This window comes from Lepisosteus oculatus, chromosome 5 (genome assembly GCF_040954835.1).
Source record: "Lepisosteus oculatus isolate fLepOcu1 chromosome 5, fLepOcu1.hap2, whole genome shotgun sequence".
NCBI classification, from domain to species: domain Eukaryota; kingdom Metazoa; phylum Chordata; class Actinopteri; order Semionotiformes; family Lepisosteidae; genus Lepisosteus; species Lepisosteus oculatus.
The window spans coordinates 30363773-30383833 of record NC_090700.1 but is presented as its reverse complement, the minus strand read 5'-3'; the positions used below and the strand labels follow the sequence as shown (position 1 = coordinate 30383833).

At 49.0% G+C, this 20061-nt stretch overlaps 2 protein-coding genes across 3 annotated transcripts; both read left to right on the top strand.

The window, feature by feature from the left end:
• The first annotated feature begins 790 nt into the window (after positions 1-790).
• rabif (RAB interacting factor) lies at positions 791-4103 on the top strand. The gene is made up of 2 exons (XM_006628351.3): positions 791-1320; positions 2359-4103. Exons 1-2 carry the CDS (start codon positions 1183-1185, stop codon positions 2614-2616), a joined length of 396 nt encoding a protein of 131 aa, XP_006628414.1. The 5' UTR covers positions 791-1182; the 3' UTR covers positions 2617-4103.
• A 6080-nt stretch (positions 4104-10183) lies between these two features.
• LOC102687820 (tubulin alpha chain, testis-specific) lies at positions 10184-18374 on the top strand. 2 transcript variants are annotated; one of them, XM_015342240.2, is made up of 5 exons: positions 10184-10363; positions 13737-13962; positions 15997-16145; positions 16693-17373; positions 17909-18374. In XM_015342240.2, exons 1-5 carry the CDS (start codon positions 10361-10363, stop codon positions 18200-18202), a joined length of 1353 nt encoding a protein of 450 aa, XP_015197726.1. In that variant the 5' UTR covers positions 10184-10360; the 3' UTR covers positions 18203-18374. The 2 variants fall into 2 exon arrangements, with proteins under 2 accessions (XP_015197726.1, XP_015197727.1); XM_015342241.2 differs by lacking the exon at positions 13737-13962 and adding an exon at positions 14031-14253 and having other exon boundaries at positions 10185-10363.
• Positions 18375-20061: the final 1687 nt, after the last annotated feature.

The window sequence follows — 20061 nt, the reverse complement described above, 5'->3', positions numbered from 1 at the left end:
TTCTGTGTTTTTAGGGAACCTGGGTTTCCTGAATAAAAGATACCTCAGTTAGAAACATCTTTCCTGCTTAGGGTGCATGTTGTGGATAGGGATATAGGCTCCCATTTATTTTGTGGCATCCAGTGTGCAGAGAGAGAGATTTAACTGCAGGTTGTGTTGTATTTAGTAAGAAGGCAGCTCATCTCTTATGTGGCCTCTGTAGGCATTAAGAGTTTAATGCTTAGTAGCAGTCTGGGGTTTTCTGGGTGACCAGAATGTCAGGTCTCTGAAACACCTTGTTTGTAAATACTGTACATAGAGTAACTTGTGTGTTGTATGTTTTGTTGTGTGTAGTGTAGTTTGTCTTGTCATTGTAATAAATAGTTGTTTAACCAAATGTGCCTGGATTGTTACTCCTCTCGACAAAGCTGTACAAGAAAATAAAGAACTCGCGTGCTCGGGTATATTCTAAAGAAATCACATGTTGGGGGCTATGAATAATTATTTCACTCATTTACTAAACCACTCGGTCAATTCCTCATTTTCACCATTTTCGTAAGCAACCTTTTTATAACTACGTACAATTCAGTTCTTAAGAACCATCCATTCATTTTCTTACCATTGTAGCTCACGGGGCAGGGGAGCAGATCTTAGGATATATTCACTCCAATAACCAAACTTGCAGGTTCATGCAATTGAATGTGATCCCTTGTGTTTTGCTTTTGTAATGCAATTGCCGTTCAGTACGTCGTTATAAAAATGTCATGGTTTCCTCCATGCAGCCTCGATGTGGACGGTCATTCACCTAAACTTTTAAGATTAACACAAAGAAATTGTATTCCTGTGCAAAGCGGAACGGTCAATCTTCTGTTTTTTGTTTCCAGTCGGAGGGAAGCCGAAATGGTCCGCCGTGTCTTGGTCTAGCTTCTCCGTAACAGCTGTGCCGATTCATTAGAATGGGGTCAGTTAGATGGGGGTGAAAAACTGTTATTAACAAGGAAAAAAACTGAGCTGCAGGGGAAACAAGACCTCTGAGCACTTAGGTGGGTGTCCAAGTAAAGATATATTGGGGCCTCCTCAGACGCTTGCCGGCTAGGTGTCTGAAGTGCTGTGGCTGTTTAAGGAAACGAAACACCGCCCGAAGTGAGATCCAGGTGCTGAAACCGTGCCCTCGCAGGCGACGTCTCCAGTGCGGAGGAGCAGATGGAAAGCGGGGAGGCGGGCTCGCCGGATCGGTCCGGACTGGTGTCGGAGGACGGGAAGAACACGAAGACGGTTCTGTGCCAGCGATGCGGCTCCAAGGTTTTGTGTCCGGGCATGGCGCTGTTCACAGAGAAAGAGGTCGGTTGCATTTTTTTGTATAGTTATTGTAAGCATTGGAATTGTGTGTAGTACTGGAAGCTGTGACCACGACGTGGTTCATGGATGCGCTTTTAGCTTTTAATAAGACGGACAGTTAGAGACCTATAAGAGCCGCCGGGCAGTGGCCCGTGGCTCCCCTGACGTCAGTGAACCCAAACTTTAACGGCACTCCGCTGTGGGCTGGTAGGAAAAAAGGATGAAACGACAAATTCACAAGATCATCTCATTTCGAAATCAGACACGACGGAGATGTTGCTTAATTTCACGGAAAGGTACGGCCTACAATAGCTTTAAATGAACAATGTCCGACAAGATGGGAGAATTAAGGAAGGGTCCGGACATGTTATAGATGTGAATGAAATGAAAGTGGAGATAAAGCTTTTCTAGGGGCTTCACACGGAAAGCGTGGTCTTCATCCAAGTGCAGGGAGTAAAAAAGGTGACAGCCAGCCTTAATGGCTGTTTATAAAAAATGACTGTCAATGAAGATATCTGTATAAGCCTATTTGAAAATAGTAATAGTTCATTTCTGGTAAAGTTCATTTGTTCTACTAGCAGTCCTGAGTGCCCGTCACTCTGGCTGGGTGTCTCCTGACTGGGTACCCCTCTGTCTAGCTGGGGGACCCCTGACTGCCTGGCTCTCCTCTCTGACTGAGTACCTCTCTTTGAGGCTAGGTGTCTCCTGACTGGGTACCCCTCTGTCTGGCTGGGGGAGTCCTGGCTGCCTGGCTCCCCTCTCTGACTGAGTACCTCTCTTTGAGGCTAGGTGTTTCCTCACTGGGTACCCCTCTGTCTAGCTGGGGAACTCCTGAGTGAGTAGCCTTCTGTCTTCCTGGGGGACTTGTGGCTGGGGACCCCTCTGTCTAGCTGGGTATCTGGTTGGGGACCCCTCTGTCTAGCTGGGTATCTCTCCTGACTGGGTACCTCCCTGTCTAGCTGGGTGTCTTCTGACAGGACACCCCTCTCTCTGGCTGGGAGCCCCTCTCTCTGACTGTGTGCCCCCTCCCCTCTCTGGCAGCTGTTCCTGCCCTCCATGCGCAGGAAGCCCGGGGCTCCCAGCGGCTCCCAGGAGGAGGGCGCGATGGAGGGGGATGTGCTGCGAGCCCACTGGCTGGTGGATGACATGTACACCTTCGAGAACGTGGGCTTCACCAAGGAGGTGGGCAAGGTGAAATACCTGATCTGTGCGGACTGCGAGATCGGGCCCATCGGCTGGCACAGCCTGGACGACAAGAAGAGCTTCTACGTGGCGCTGGAGCGGGTCACGCACGCGTGAGTGGCCTTGCCGCGGGACGCGGAGAGGGCAGCTGTGACGCCCGCTGCGCGTGTGCAGTCTGGGGGGAGTGCCTTCTCTCTCGGGTGACCTGGGGAACGCGCTGGCCACACCAACGCACGCAGCCGGAGTCGCTCCCGGTGTTCTGATTGGCTTTACAGTCGCTAAAAAGTCCCGATCTAGCGCGAAACAACACAGATCCGGGCAGGATGAGATCTTTTTTTTTTTTCTCCAATGGCGATTCAGTAAATGACTTTCTCGGGAGCTAGATGAGGAAACAAGGAGCCCATCTGGAGGGGGTGGAGCAAAATGTATGAAGCAATAGTTTTTCACACAACTTTAGCTGCATTTTATTTGAACCTTCAATTACCAGGATGTCTTGAGGCTGCAGCATAGGGGTTAGTTAGAACTGTAAACTGAGAGTATTGTAGTATCTAACAAGATTAACTGTGTATATCGGAGAGCAGTGATTAATGTTGCATGCGCTAACCACTTGTCGGGCTAACCGGTATTTGCTTTATCTGTTAGGCATCAATATCGAGGAGTCTTATTATAGAGGACATGAAATGCACCATTCTGTATTGTTTCATTATGTTCTTCTGTAAGTTCTTTTTTTATACGATTCTGTTGTGTCTAGTTTCTGGACAGGCTGTAGAAAATGGAAAAAAGCTGATGTGACTGGGGGACGGCCAGAACCAGCTTTTTTGGGTGTGCGGTGCTCCATCAGTGGGTTTCTAAGCTCGGCACAGTGCTGTTTTATTTGCCCCAATGCCCATAATAGAAGGAGAGTTGCTATTAGCAGAATTTGATGTAGAATGGCCATCAAATGTAGGCATTCATCGCACCGAAGACCCTTGTGTCCAGTCCTAGCCCTGGAGGGCCGGCGTGTCTGTAGCGTTCCATTCCAGCTCGGCTCTTAACGACCTTGGCTTGATAATCAGACCCATTTAACTGCAGATGTAGGTGCTTTAAAGAGACCAAGAAGTCCTGCAAACACGCCGGTCCCCTCTCGACTGGACCAACCCTGGGTTTTGGAGCACCGCACACCCCATCGGACAAGTGATAAGGAAATTCTGTAGATAAATTCCAAGGTTATCGTCCACTTTCATTTTTATGAATTCCCATTTAAAGGTGCCTGTATTATGATTGCTTGTTATTCCTTTCGTACACCTTAAAGACCACAGCATGAATATGTAAAGGATGTACAGTAAGTGGTGGGGACGGTGCTGGCCTACAGTGCTGATACTCCTGGGAGCTCAGGACAGCCTCTGGATGATGACGCAAGCAGGGCGTGACTCCCTGAGACCAGGTCTGCGCCTGGCCCAGTCCAGCCCAGACTCAACAGCAGATGGAACCAGGCTTCCGCAAATCTGGACCCACCTGCTTTCCACTTTCCCTCTGGACTCTGCCCTCTCCCACCCCCCGAAAACCAGCGTCGGTGTGTCGTACCCGTGTTGGAGAAGAAAATTAAAACTTTTTGTTTTGAGTAACACGTGTGATATTGTTTCTTTTTTTTCTGTTTGAGGAGAGTTCCTTCAGGTGTTTTAGTTTCTTTAAGAAAATAGGAAAGTGTGCAAATGATAGAAAATGGTATGATTCATCCTGGTCATTTGGTTGCTACTAGCTTATTAAGTGAGAATCATTGTCTAGTCATTTCTCGTAAGGTCTTTTAGATTAGCTGGGTTGCTGGTTCATACATTAGCACACACTAGTAGTTCAAGTAGGTCTAGCAAGACACCTGAAGAAGGCTCCATGGCCGAAACGTTGGGTTTTCTTTCTTCTTTTTTACAGCATGGAATAAACCTATTACTTGTTCTGTTTGAGTAGATAGTTGCTTGAACATAATCTAGAATACACTGGTCACTTTGGTCGGTGCCCTTGCTTCAGTTTTGATCATTAAATATTCCTATGGACGGTTTTTGTCAGTACACATCAGGATTTTTACTGGTACTGTAGTCCTTGTCATCTCCGGTGTCCATACTGAAGAGAGAAAGATCTTCTAAATGGCTTGTATGTGGTACGCCTTTTGACCAGGAATTCATCTGATTGCTCTTGAGCTTTTTCTAGGCCAGTGTTGTCCTTTTTGTAACCTGGAAATCCAAAACTGAATGCAATATTTGAGATCTGAGCTGTGGGTTCTATGGTCGTACCATACCTTCGATTTGAATACCACACTCTTCACTATGTCTTAACTTTTGTTTTTTTTTATTTAGCTGAAGACTGTAACAAGCCAACATAAACGCCTAATAGTTGATGTTGGCATCTCTGTAAGAGTTGTAATTTGTCATCTGTCAGCAAGTTGACAGCTGCCCCTACAGCATTATGGAGCAGCCTGTCCGCAAAATATCCAAACGCTTCTGAATGCCTGCTGGACGGCAGTCTTTCAGAAGGTCTTGTAAAGTGGACAGAGTGCCCTTCTCTCGTCGTCCTTTGTTGCCAGTGAAACTCTAACAGTCTTCATGCGCAGTGGGGGGACTTGTGTCTATTCTGTGTGGGATGTGTATTCTTCTGTTTCAGCTGGCTCTCCTTGGTTGATCTTGGATGTGTTGTTCCTGTGTTTTAATCGGACAGGCTGCTCTGCGCAGTGTCTCTAGCTAGCAGGTATGTACGTGTTTTTCCTTTGCTGTTTAAGTTACTGTCAAGGCGAGGGACTCTGCCAGGCTGATAAAGCACAGATGCGGCTCACATGCCCAGTGTCCCTCCCCGGCGTCGAACTCGCCGCCACGCTCTCCTCTTGCTGTGCCTGTAGGGCACCCTTTGCCAGTTTTGCTGAGATTGTTTGCTGTGGCAGTTGTCTTCATCGGCACGGCCAACAGTTCCCAAAGCCCGAAGAGGAGTAACAGACCAGACTCTGGACCCGCTGCTCCTTGTTATACCCTGAGTTGGAATAAGACGTGTCACCATGTGCCATTCTTGAAACGGAACAGTCTTGTCTGCTGACTCGCTCATCACAGGCTAGTATTTACAAACCACATTTGTCTTTATAATCTCACCAGCTAGCTCAAAGCATGAACGGGACCCCAGTCTGACTCTTGTAAAAGCCACATACCATACTGTTATTTTAGGTTCTGAATTAGGGCGGAGTACATGTTGAGAAAAGAGGTGTGTGCATGTGGAAGGGGTGGTTCTATTCTAAAGACCTGTGATTAACAGCAGAGTCAGTATGGCGGCTGTAGTATTGTGTTAGGCTCAGACCATCGAAACAAAGGATCTTTGTTGCAGGAGAGGCAGGAGAAAGAGCGTCCAGTCTGCTGCCGGAGCTGACAGGCACAGCCGGGGGTAGGCTGAGTGTGCAGAAGTGTAAAATCACTTCTTGTTTGTACTTAGTGAGCCACCGTATGTACAGCAGCTCTTCACAATGTGAGCACACAGGTGTATATGATTGATGGGACGAATGCATGGCGTCCCAGTATACAAAAAGTGTTTAAATGGTATAGCAGTGTCTGGACTGGTAGGAACACCTGTGTCAAGACAGGACAACTGGGGGCTGCAGTAGAGGCGCTTGCTCCCAACACAAGTCGAGCTCTGGGATTTCTCTGCTGTCCAGCAAATAGCCAATGAGTTCCTGGATTCCTGAGGACTCGACAAAAGATTCACCACCTTCAGGCTGGGCCTAGAGCTCCTGTCAGTCTCTGTGGAGTTTACAACATCCATCCGTTTTCTAACCACTGTATCCAGGACATGATCATAGGCAAGCTGGAGCCTATCCTGGCAAGCAACGGGTCCAAGGTGGGAAACACCCTGAATGGGATCCCAGTCCATTCGAGGGCACAGACAGACACTCACACCAGGGCCACTTTTCCCAGAAGACAACCTACCATTATGTCTTAAGACTGGGAGGAAACCAGACGTTTACCACTGTGCCGTCTGCAGGTCTCATTTCTCCTGGATTCTACTGGAGTTTCACCTGTTCACCTCCTATAGATAAAGTAGGAAATGAAAAAATCCTGTGCTTCCGGTGTGTTCAATCCTTTTGTCTGGAATTCAATTTTTCTGAACGAGCAAACGCAGTCATAACATAGGCCTGGAAAATGCAGTAGGGAGCATGAGATTCCACATCTTTCTCAAAACCTGCAGCTGGGTTGGTCTGTAAGTAAGATCTCAGACTGGCGAGCTGTCTGAGAGCCCCTTTTTCGAAAGGAAAAATGATCCCTTACTTATAAAAGACAATGAAACCGCTGTACTCCACAGCTGAAGATGGCAGGGAGTTGCATTTTTTCCATTCGGCTGAGCAACGGATGCCATCAATTACCACCCAAGCTTTGTTTAGATATTCGTTCACACAGTGTATGTTAATTGATCCTAAGCAAAAGCAGGCTGGAGTACCAGTTTAAACACCACACGCGCCAAGCCAAATAAAAGTTTCAGGGGCAGTAACAGACTGTTAAATAAACTCCATGGGTTGGGAAATATTTGCCTGAACTCTCTCCCAGGGTGCCAATCTCACATCCCTGCCTGTTCAGCAGCTGCTCTTGACAAGTAAACGTCTCTTCAGAGCAGAAGAGCAGGTGTAAACAAGACGAGTGCCTTTAGCTCATCTTGCGTTCATAGCTGCTGTGTGTTGATTTCATTAGACTGCTTCCTGAAGAATCCAAAGGAATCCTGTTCCAGAGCAGTACTGACAGAGGGTTCCAGACCAGGCACCAGGGTGCCACAGTGGTTGGCATTGCTGCCTTGCAATGCTGGGGCCCCGGGTTTAATTTCAGACCTGGGTATGTGTGTAGAGTTTGCATGTTCTCCCCGTGGTCCTCTGGGTGCTCTGGTTTCTTCCTGCAGTCCAAAGACATACTGAAAGGTTCATTAGCTTCTGGGAAGACTGGACCTGTTGTGAGTCTGTGTGTGCCCTGTGATGACCTGGCATCCTGTCTAAGGTGTATCCTGCCTTGTTCCAGTTGCTTGCCAGGATAGGCTCAGGCTCCCCCATGACCCTGTATTGGAAGAAGTGGTTGGAAAATGGATGGACGTTCCAGACCCCCACAATATCCAACCATCCTCATCGGACAGCAAAACAAGCAAGTTATTATGAAGTGCGTTGTATATACAACGTTCCCCTTACTCCTGTTGATTGCGTGAGAAACTGTGTCTTGCCCTTGAATAAATCAGATCTAATGTCTGTCTGTGTAAGAGATGCTACCATGTAGCACTACCTCAGACACCTGATCTGTTCTGGACTGAGGTCAGGCCACAGCTGGGGTATCTGAACTTGTGGGAAGAGAAAAATGTCAAGGCCCAGACATTAGGGCCACTTCTTCTGGAATTGAAAGTTTTCTTGAGGTTTTCTGTGAGTCAAAACGTGGGCTGTTCTAATATTGAGGGCTGTCAGATTAGTTGTGAAATGGACAAAATGTGTATTGACATGTGTTGTTTCACAACAGCTCGCCTGACTAACCCTGGAGCCCATTCTTTTTTATTTGCTGTGTATTTCATTAAGCAATTAATCAATGAACACATGCATTTCACAACTTTCTTTTTACACCCAGACAGGGATCACACCATCACGTTCATCTGTGTAAAAAAAGTCTGGCATATTTTTGTCCAGTCCCTTCATTGGATTTGGCGTTTTTCTAATCTTATTTCACCAAATAAAGTGACGGAACTTGATTCTGTTCCTTTATTTTCTTTTATCTTTTACTACCATCTCGGGTGCATAAGAATTGTTCAGCGCTGTCTTGATAGCTGCTTTGATAAGGGCGTTTTCACTGACTAGATAAGTGAATCTGCTGTCACTGACAACACTGCCAGATCACAGGCTCCCTGGACTGCAAGTGGACGGGCTGAGGACCCCCTGCCTTCTGGCCTACCCAGACAATACTGGTACACTGGTTAACTCTGGTCATAACATAACCCATAGGGGGCAGCACAGGTTCAAATCTGGACCTGGAGTGCTATCGGTGTGGAGTTTGTATGTTCGCCCTGTGTTCTTGTGGGCTTTCTCCCCCAGTCCAGAGATAGGCTGGTAGGTGTGAGTATAGGAGGTACTGTCCTTCGAATGGGATATTATAATCTGACGTCCACACTACTTGGTCATTAATGATCTCTTTCCAGGATCTGTAAGAATAGCTGTGTTGATACTGCTGTCCTGGTGAATTGTCCTCTGGGTCTGTACAATCTGGCTGTCCTGAAGTCACCTCTTAATTCCTCAGGTAAGGCAATGTCTCACCCCTCCATGTGGTCTGCTGTGGGGAATATGTATTGTATAAATAAATACAACACTTAGACCGGTGTGGTGGCTCTGTGGCTAAGGATCGGTGCCTGTGGCTGGAAGGTTGCTGGGTCATATCCTGCAGCTGGCAGAGATCCTACTCCATTGGACCTCTGAGCAAGGCCCTTAACCCCAACTGCTCCAGGGGCGCCGTACAAACGGCTGTAATGTTATAATGCCGAAAACCAAAATTCCATATAAACGTTCATATAGTTAGAATAATTCTCCTAGACTTAATGTGTGCAGTGGTATTATCATTGTATTACTTATAATTCATTAAGATAAGATCACTTTATTGGCCATTTACAATTTCTTGTATTAGGAATTTGTCTTTTCACATACCCCAAGCTTCTCTTCTTGTCTGTGTCTCATGGAGAGCAAGTTGGGGTATGTGAAAAGACAAATTCCAAATATTTGAAATATCTGGTGGCTTGTAGTGCTGGTTAGTATCATGCCGTGATGAGGAAGTCTGCATTGAAGAACGGCCCTAAAATGATTTCGTGTAAATAATTTTCTCTACATCAAGTAAATATATATAGAGATATCTAGAAATATAGTTTTTAATATAAATGTAATAGGAACAAGTAATAAGTTTATTCCATGCTGAAAAGAGAAGACAGGAAACAATGTTTCAGCTGTGGAGCTGAACTAGTTTTCTATATATCTGATTCACTAAAATGCACAGCTATTGCGGTATAGGCTTCTTATGATTGTCAGAGAGTCTGTGGATGGATTATATATATAAGCAATGAAATGTGTTTTATTCCTAAAGTTGCCTTTTCCATTTCTTTCCCAAATGCATCGTATTTCCATCACATTTCCATTTCCACTTGATTTAGGAGAGGCAGAGCTGCATTTTTACATATCCATCTCTGCGGCGACTAATCACCTTCAAGTTAGAACACATTACTGATCAAACCGGTTAGGGAAGTGTTATTTTAGAAAATACCTCATGGTGATTGGCGAACTCGAGCCCTACGTATTTCAAAAATAAGTTTGAATTGTTGAAAGTGCCCCCCCTTCTTCCCGTCCATAAAAGCACAAACTATCCCACCGTTCAGAATTAAATTCAACCATTATAGGCATCAGTGGAGTAGTCGATCCAGATTTTAATGTGCGCGAGTGCCGTTTAAAGAGGCGTTTAAAAGGAGTTTTAAATGCGTTTCTGCAAGGCGCTGCTCACCCCGGCTCTGGGATAGAGGTTACAGCACCGGTTTAACCAATACCGACACTGGTTCGCTGGTTGTACGGGTTCTTCACCCAATAAAACCCTCTAGCATGCGGAGATTGACTTGAGGACTCGCCAATGAAAACCCAGCGCTGTCGAGCCGCCGTGCTACACTCTCGGTATAAAATGAACATCCCCTCGATGCCCTGACATTGCTGTGTTGGCGGAGACCCGTAGCGCGTCTGTAGTCAACGGAGCTAAGAGAAAAACCTGCAGCCTCTAAACCTAAAAAAAGCGGTCTGTAAATAGTTTTTTTGGAAACCCCGTGCACTTTTATTTCCCACAACTTTTGCTTTTGAGACGCAACCAAAGAAGCAATGGTAAGTAACTTTATTTGTATGTCTGTTTTTCGACCGCACACGTTTGATAGTTTTCGTTCCCAAAAGGCGCCAAAGTTGAACATGTTGCAGTTTGCGCTCCCAGAGTTACAATGCGAGACTGAAATGGGCAGAACTTGTTGCTGTTACGTCCGTCGGCAATAGCTGCCCGCTTTAGAGGGGGGAGATGTTTTTTTTTTTGCTTTGATAAAATGAGCGTAGTTCAGCACGTCTCTGAAATGGAAAGGGACTAGCACGGTCGGGTCAGTGTTCCTTAGCGTTACGGATTATGCAATGATGATTCAGTCAAATTCGCGGAAGCGTTTTTTGGTGCGTCAAAAGAGCTTTTGTAACTTTCTTTTTTTTAAGTACTGCAGGAAAGGATTGTTATAAGATCCACCGCTGGGATGTGTGGGATCTGCCTTAGGAGCCAGCACTTGTCTCTTGTCTTGGGTGTAGTGGACACGGGGGGGCTTAGGAAGGAGATCTGGGTGCAGCGAAGACGATTCCTGGGGGGGTAAAGATCTTTTCCGGGTGCGTTTCAAGTGCTCGATCAAAGTCCGTTCCCTGACACCAGGGTATATGGATTGTGCGTACAGCGATCTTTAGACGACGCTGTAACTTGTGGCCTGGTGAGGGTGGAGGATTCCCGCCACACGTTCTTTGTGAAACGGCACGGATTGGCCCGACTTTCTTGCTCTGAGCACTAAAAAGTGGCGGATTGTCGATGAGCGATCGTTAGGAAAGTGTTGTCGGAGATTAAGAGACTGGGGCGCTCCTTCTGCTGGAAGCGTGTCGCCCCTTTCTCCGGAACAGGCGAATAGCTGGCTCCGATGAGGCCGAAACGTGTCGCAAAGTGTCTTGATAAGTGGCTGCTGTTCCAAGCAAGTCGCAAGTCCAACATCGGGGGCTGGGATTTGTAGGAGCAGGACGCGGAATGGAACGGGACGTCTAATAAAATAAGACCCGTCCTACGCCGACCACCCATGTCGGAGCTGTGGGATCTCATTGCTTCACCTGCGAGTGATTGATGGCTCATCTGTGAGCGCAAACGCGACTTTGCTCTACGGTCTCTCTCTCCCTCCCCCCACGCCTTCTGTATAAGGCGGTGTCTGGACACGGACGTGTCGGGTTTCACAGATCTGGAGGCTGACTAGCACCGCCAGCTGCCTTCTCTAGGTGGGTTTTACCCGGCGGTCTGACAGCTTGGTGCATCCAAACGAACTTCCTTTAGTCGTTTTCCTGTAGATCTGGCCCAATTTTTCACGTTTCTAAAGCTACCTCCTTTGTTAAAAGGCCGACGAGTACGTCCTCGGAGCTCTACAATGTCGGGTTTCTGTGTACCTTCTCTCTAGCGACGCTTCTAAAATCTGGTAAACTGATTGTTTAGGCGGATGTGAGGAAAGGTTTAGCAAGTAGAGGCTTTCCACGTAACCACAATCTAATAATCCGTTGTTCGGAGATCAGAAGGTTGATTTCTACAAGATGGAGTTGATACTCTTAGGTCAGGTTTGGTGGAACAAGCACTTATGTAGATGGTAGTAGTTGGTGCACAGCTGGTCAGAAGTTATCCCTTCTTATCCTCTCAAGATCATAGTAATCAGGTTTGATGTCCAAGTAGAAGGCACGGGTTGAATCTGCTGTACTGGAGCAGATTGGCTGGGCGGCTGGTTGATTCCCTCTGGAAGGAAAACCCGGAGTTCGGTGCCAGTTTTTCCTGAAAGCCAGCGGACTCGCTCGCCTTGGCCAGGCCCCTCTGTTTGGCTGTTCTGCCGAGTGCTGGCAGCCCGTTGGAGAAGCTGGCCCCCAATGCTCAAGTTAGTTTTAAATGACTTTTCAAGAGTCCACTTAACATGGAAGCCTGCTGGTGAGTTCGCATATAATGTCTGACATGACGCAGGGGGCTTTCTCATTGGAGACTGGCGTGGACGTCTGCGCGCGCCACACTTTACAGAATGCTTTCAGCTCGGCCTTATTTCCTGTCTGGAGGTGTACAGGAAACTGCACCACAGCCACCATTGTCTGTAGCCCTGTGACGGGAGACCTAACCTTGCTTTTCGGAGTAGGAAATGGGCTAGTGCTCTCTCGCTGGACAGCTGCCTGCGACTTCCCAGAAGCCCCGGTCCAGTTCAGCTTTGAAGGTTGTTGTTGGAGCTCGGAAACCGAAGGCCCCACTCCCCACTGACCTTGGCAGCAGGCTGCCTCCCTCGTTAAGCAGCTGCCAGAAAAAACTTCACCTGAGCCATGTTCTCACACGGATTAAAGCAGTTTACCCAGAACTTAAGACCTAACTTGCAACCCTGCAGCACTTTAATGTAAAACCAGTTGCCCATTAAGGTAGCCAGGCCTGTAAAGAGGACATTCATTCAGGGGTCAGGCGAAGAGAGAACTTGTAGTTTGACAGTCTCGGGCCAGGCCCTTCACCGACACTGTCCAGCGTCGTGTAGGAGTATAGGGCGCAAGCCTGCTTGATATTGGGGTGCACAATCTCCCTTCCAGAATAACACCTGTGCTGACACACCCTATTTAGCATGAGGACAGGAATTTGGGGTATTCAAATTGCGAAAGGCCGTGCCTGCTTTCCAAATGGAAAAATTTTCCGCAAACCCATTTAAGTGTCGAAATCGGTGTTGGAGTGAGGAATTCTCTTGGCTTCCTGATCTGACTTGCAAGTGCGATTAGTGCACTTAATCCGATCATGGAGGAGAATACTTGGAGTTGTGGGTTAAGATTGGTCACAGCTCTGACTTACAAATGATTTTTTTCTTTCTTTGGTGCTGCTTGTGGTTGTTGCCCTGCCTTTGGCGCTTCATTATAATAAATGACATCTACAGAGCACTTGCCATACAGCTCAGAGTAGAGAATCAACGAGCTTCAGTGTAAACTGGTTTTTAATGTGGCTTTAGCCTTGTAGCAAAATCGTGCTCAAACAGATATTTGGCGTTACTCAACACTGTGCTTTCAGCATCCTGAACGTTTCAATATTGGCAAGAGCTCAGTCTGCGACTCCCACACTTCAGCCATTTGAAGCGGTTTTCTCCTCCTGGCTTTTTCTTTAAGGTCCCCCCCCCCCCCAATTTTAGTTCCTTGGCCTTTAGAATACCTCATAAATTATCCCTTTTGAACACTGAGCTGAATTACTTATCAGTTTTCCCTAGTACTGCAAAGACTGAACTAAACTGCTCTTGAGATATAGACTTCAGCCGTGCAGGAAGTATGAAGTGTCTTTTATTTCCCACGGATTGATATTACGGCATCCAGCCACTCGCAGCCCCAGGGTGTGGAAGCCATAGATGCACTTGCTGTTGCAGTGCTGTGGCTCCGCCAGCTGGAGGCGCTGTGGCGGTGTTATGATGCTGTTGCTCTCGGCCCGCAGCGAGAGTGCATCTCCATCCACGTGGGCCAGGCGGGGGTGCAGATTGGCAATGCATGCTGGGAGCTGTACTGCCTGGAGCACGGGGTGGGGCCCGACGGCGTGGTGCAGGAGGGGGCCGAGATGGTCAGCTCCCGTCGGGACCCCTTCAACACCTTCTTCAACAACACCAGCTCGGGCCGCCACGTCCCCAGGGCCATATTCGTGGACCTGGAGCCGACAGTGGTTGGTAAGGACCCGGCCTAACGCCCCTGTCTTGTTTCTCTCTGTCCTGCGCCGCCGCGTGTGCTTGTGTAGCGCGAGTGCATCTCCATCCACGTGGGCCAGGCGGGCGTGCAGATTGGCAATGCATGCTGGGAGCTGTACTGCCTGGAGCATGGCATCCAGCCCGACGGCAATATGCCGAGCGACAAGACCATTGGTGGCGGGGATGACTCCTTTAACACTTTCTTCAGCGAGACGGGCTCGGGAAAGCATGTGCCCCGCGCTGTGTTTGTGGACCTGGAGCCTGCGGTCATTGGTGAGTGCTGGGGACAGGGAGGACTGGGGGGTGGGCGGGGGGGGTGGAGAGGTCCCAGGAGTCCTGGGACGGTGTTGCTTGGGTGGTGGGCTCAGGCCTGGGTAGGGGGTGAGCAGGCTTGAGCGAGCATCGCTTTTTCCAGCTGAAAACGCCTTTTATTTTAAAATAGCTGATTGGGGGTGACCATTTGGATATGAAATTCCCCCCCCCAGCCCTGCTTAGCTGACTAATTACAGACTTGAAAGCAGAGCTGTGGTCTTTAAATTGAAACCTACCCTGTTTTTCTAGGGGTCCTCCCTGTGTAGGGGCACACAAACAAAATGTGTTAATCAGTCTTAAAATGATTCAGATGTCTTTCTCGGTGACTAAACCAATACCTAATTGCCTAGTTAAATTATAAATGCATTTGGCTCCAATTGATTTGTGTTGCATATTTTTATTCAAGCTTGTATGGAGCATGTTTGCGCATATTGTGCATTTACAGGCCTGTCCAGCGATTTGCCCTCCGTTCCACTGGAACAAAGAACAGTCTGTACAGTGACTCCTGAGGGCCGTCCCTGTCTCTGTACATTACTGTAACACGCAGCAGCTCAAAGAGCTTCATCTGCCGCCTACAAACAGCAGCTAGTGGATGACTTGATAAAATCTTTCCCTGTAGATAAGACTTCTGCCCCCGCCCCCAAAGTCCTTCATGCTGGACTCGTAATCAAATATTCATTACTACTTTCGTGCTGTGTTTTCTGCTTAACTAAAATGTGGCTTGGAAGAAGCTGCCATGTTTGTCTTAAATAAAAGGTAGCAGCAATCCAGGCAGTGCATGTACTTAATTTCAGTATTGCAAATGGAAGGAAGGGTAACTGCATGAAATACTCTTATTTTGAGCAACCCACCTCAGACCTCCAAGTGTGGGGGTTAATAGACAGGTGCCTGTGGATTGGACTAAGGGGCTGGGACTCTTCTTGATGGGCTTGTTCCACCTCTGTAATGTTGCGGAACAAGGCTGGGGCAGTCATTTCTGGTTCTGAACCCCACTTGCATCTGCTTGGTCTCTTCTGATCAGCTCTCCTGAAAATCCAGCTCTTTGCATCAAATTCTCATTAGTATGCACATGCCTCATTCATAATGTAGCTTGCAGTGTGCTTTACTGCAGGACCTTAAAGTATTTATTTTGTTTCTCCAAATTAGGAGAAAGTACCAGCAAAAACTTTAGAGCAAAGCAGGAATTGGAGACCTGATGTTGGTTTAACCTCATGATTGCTAAACTGTCTGCCTATAGAACAGTCTGTAATCCTCAAACATTTACCGAAGTGCCTTTTAAACCTTGGCAGACACTGCCAAGACATGTTGTTTCCTGCTGAAAGCTTGCACTGTCTCCCACAAAGAACAGGTTTCCAAGTTCCGTGAATGACTGCCGTCTTTCCAGAGAGGATTTTGTCACGGATGACAAGTGTCCCTGTTGTGCAAGAGGAGGCAGCCCATGAGATCAGCCTCCACAGGCTGATTCAGTTAAACTTTTTTGACGTGCTGAGGGCTTGATCCTCTTTGCCACTGCCTAGAAGACTGGGGGGAAATGTACCTGTAATCCTGTTCTCCTGTGGAAAGACACTGCAGAGCTTTTAGCTGCCTTCTCTGAAGGCTTTCCCATCAGGCCCTGCTGGTGTCGGAGCAGTGCAACATGGGATTGTGAAGATGCACTGAAGTTGCTGAGGAGGTTGTAACTTTTGTTTTTTTCCCCCCTCCTAGATGAGGTCAGGACTGGGACATACAGGCAACTTTTCCACCCTGAGCAGCTCATCTCTGGGAAGGAGGATGCTGCCAACAACTATGCCCGTGGGCACTACACTGTGGGGAAAGAGATCATCGACCTAGTGCTGGAGCGTGTCCGCAAGCTAGTGAGTAAAGCCCAGAGGAGCGGGGACAGATTGTTTTGCAAGTATGGGCAGGGGGACGTCAACTACAACACTCTTGGGGCATTGGCTCTCCTTTCAGACCCCGCGGTGGATTGTAGCCCATGTTCTGGGACAGGCTAGCTACCTTCCACGTTAGCCCGTCCTGCAGCCAGAGCCATTCTGCTTCAATGCTGAACGAAGCTTTGAGTTTAGGAGTGTGGTTTGCTTCATTGACTAGTCAAGAGTGCACACATTCCACATGCAAGTGCTGTTTTTTTTTTGTGTAGAATTTCTTGAGCCCCTCTCATACATGAGACTGGTTTCTGGCTCTTTGCATTGGGAGAGTTTCGGCAGAAGCGAGCCAAGCTGGGTTTGACTTTAATGAGCCTGGTGCCCTACGAGTCTCAACTGGCCAGGGCTCGTCTTGGAGCTGCAGGCCAAGGGAAGGGAGCAGGAGGAAGAGGAGGAGGCCTGGGGCTCTTGGCACTCCGCCACCATGCAGGGCCGAAGCTCGGGCACGTTCACCCACACAGTCTCTCTTTCTCCTCAGTCGGACCAGTGCACCGGCCTGCAGGGCTTCCTCATCTTCCACAGCTTCGGCGGCGGCACCGGCTCGGGCTTCACCTCCCTGCTGATGGAGCGCCTCTCGGTGGACTACGGCAAGAAGTCCAAGCTGGAGTTCGCCATCTACCCGGCCCCCCAGGTGTCCACGGCTGTGGTGGAACCCTACAACTCCATCCTGACCACCCACACCACGCTGGAGCACTCAGACTGCGCCTTCATGGTGGACAACGAGGCCATCTACGACATCTGCCGCCGCAACCTGGACATCGAGCGGCCCACCTACACCAACCTCAACCGGCTCATCGGCCAGATCGTGTCCTCCATCACCGCCTCCCTGCGCTTCGACGGCGCCCTCAACGTGGACCTGACAGAGTTCCAGACCAACCTGGTGCCCTACCCCCGCATCCACTTCCCCCTGGTCACCTACTCGCCCATCATCTCGGCCGAGAAGGCCTACCACGAGCAGCTGTCCGTCTCCGAGATCACCAACGCCTGCTTCGAGCCCTCCAACCAGATGGTGAAGTGTGACCCCCGCCACGGCAAGTACATGGCCTGCTGCATGCTGTACCGCGGGGACGTGGTGCCCAAGGACGTCAACGCTGCCATTGCCGCCATCAAGACCAAGCGCAGCATCCAGTTTGTGGACTGGTGCCCCACCGGCTTCAAGGTAAGTGCTGCACCTGCCCTTTCTGATGAGACTACCAGCTGCCCCGAATAACCACTGCCAGGCACTGGGGTACTGTCTGTGGAGTTCGCATGGTGTACCCAGAGGAAACTGGTTTCCTCCCATAGTTCAAAGATGTACTGGCAGTGCCCCTGCCCTGCAGTGGACTGGCATCCCATCCGGAGTTTATTCCTTGTCTGTTGCTTGCCAAGGACAGTCTCCAGCTCCTCTGTGAGCCTGAATTGGAAGAAGTAGTTAGGACACAGATGGCTAAACCCCTCTCAGAAGTGTGTAGTCTTTGCTCCTCGGGTTTCAAAGCAAAGGCTGAACCCGTCCCTCACTTGCCATGGGTGATGCCCACCCATCTAAGCCTGTCTGGTACTTGGTAGTTAACTGATCTTCTCTAGTCTTGTGAAGCCAAGCTGTTGGCTTCCACATCGTGGCTGGGCAGCTTGCTCCACCCTCAAACCTCTCGTGAGAGCGCGCTGCAGGTGTGAGTGATCGGATCCAAAGAGGCTCTCCCCCTCTTGTCTCCTAGGTGGGCATCAACTACCAGCCCCCCACGGTGGTGCCCGGGGGCGACCTGGCCAAGGTGCAGAGGGCCGTGTGCATGCTGAGCAACACCACCGCCATCGCCGAGGCCTGGGCCCGCCTGGACCACAAGTTCGACCTGATGTACGCCAAGCGCGCCTTCGTGCACTGGTACGTGGGCGAGGGCATGGAGGAGGGCGAGTTCTCCGAGGCCAGGGAGGACCTGGCGGCGCTGGAGAAGGACTACGAGGAGGTGGGCACGGACTCGGTGGAGGGCGAGGAGGAGGGGGAGGAGTACTGAGCTGGCACAGCCTGAGCCCCCTCCCCCCGAGCGCAGGACCTCCAACATCACGACGAGCACTTCCTTCTCCCTGCTGTGTCCCCTCTCGAGCCTGTCTCCAGAGCGTCTCTTGACCGTTTCGTCCTGATATTTGTGTTTTTGCAGCTGCTGAATAAAGTCTTCTTGTAACATCGATCCTGAGCTGTTCAGTTTTTAATGCCGGAGTGAAGGGGGGCGAGTCTGGTTTGGGGTTTTGTATGTGGATAAGGGGTCTGTCCACTAGTCCCACTAGTGACCAGTATTCCACCAATTGTAAAACTTTTCAGTCTGGCAAACTGGAACTGAGGCGATTTTCATTGCAATCGGTCCAGTGGTGACTGAGCTGGGCTTGGAGCACAGCAGTCTGGCTCATCTCCACAGGAAGGAGAATTTGTGCAGTTTCAGTTATTAAATCCTCTTTTAATTGATGCACAAGTCAACAGCTCAGTATCCACTCTTGAACTGACTGGATCGACTTTTGTTCATCACAAAGCTTGAAAAATCCTTAATGGGGTGGGGTGGATATTGCCTCACCACTACGGTTCAGGGGACTGTGGCGTACTGTAGTTACTCTAAAAGTCTGTCCTGTTGAATTGCGGTGTGAACTACCCCCACGCTCTTGCCATGGGAAGGATGAGTTCCCGTTTTTTTTTTAACGCGTTTCCTCCTGAGGAGAGGCCGTCACCATCGGCTGTGTGGATTTACGTAATCGCTGTATGAAGGTCGTGCACAACCATGAACTGCCTTTTTCCGGATTCTCGATGAGCTGGCAGGAGACTAATTCCGGAATGGTGGGATTTTAAATTGCATTATCCACTGCGGATGAATGTCTGGATACTGGCTGCACGGAACGTGCTTCGAGTGTCCCCCTGACGCCTGAAACTCGCGACGACTTTGGATGCGAGATTAACGAGCTGTAAAGGTTGTTTTTTTTTTTTTCGCCGATAAAAGGTTTCAGAATACGAGAGCAGGGAGTAGAGCAAAAATAATTCGAAGCATAGCCCCCCTTTCGCAAACCGGAACTTACTATTAGCACCGGTGTACGTGGAGTGTGCAAACTTGCTAAACATTACAACCGCACCGCAGCAACAGGGCTTCGTCGGTAATGATAGTAGCATATTCTAGCGGAAAACGCTGCACAACTCCCTGGAGGCTCCTTTTCTGCGGTAAGGGTGACATTCGGTCAAATGCAACTGAGGCCTTGGCCTCAGGATGTGGTGATCACACACGGACCCGCAACACCGGGGTTCTGACAACTTGGACCGACAACGGAGAGCCCACCACGTGATTGGGATCTCGGGATCTGAGACTCGTGGGTGCCATCTGACGTTTTCATGCAACGATTTCCTGGCGTCGGCCATATGCAGCGTTTGTACAGCTTTGGCAAAAAAAAACATTTATCCGGGCTGATCTGCAGTTTGCAATAAACCTCGATTAATAAAGTACAGAGGTACAGGGAATAATACCCTTAAGTGAAAGACCGCGGCTATTGCACAACCTATACTCCTGTTCTGCCACGTGGACAACGGTTGTATCCGCCCCCCACCTTTATGTAAATATCCGTGGCATTAGTCAGTCACGCTAGCAACAACCATTCTCCCTGTAGTGAGCCTGCCTATTAACCCCCAATGGCGATCACCCCTTCAGACACGTTGTGTCTCTAGGGTTCTAGGGTTGTTCTCTAGAGCCGCTGTGTTATAACCGTCATTAACGCGGCGAGGCGCCATCAGTTTAGAGAAGAAAAAAACAAATGAGAAAGAGCAGCGGATTTTCTTTCCACTGAAAGCCGGGCGATCGCAACAGAGGCGAGAATGTTTCGGTGATGTTTTGTCATGAATGTA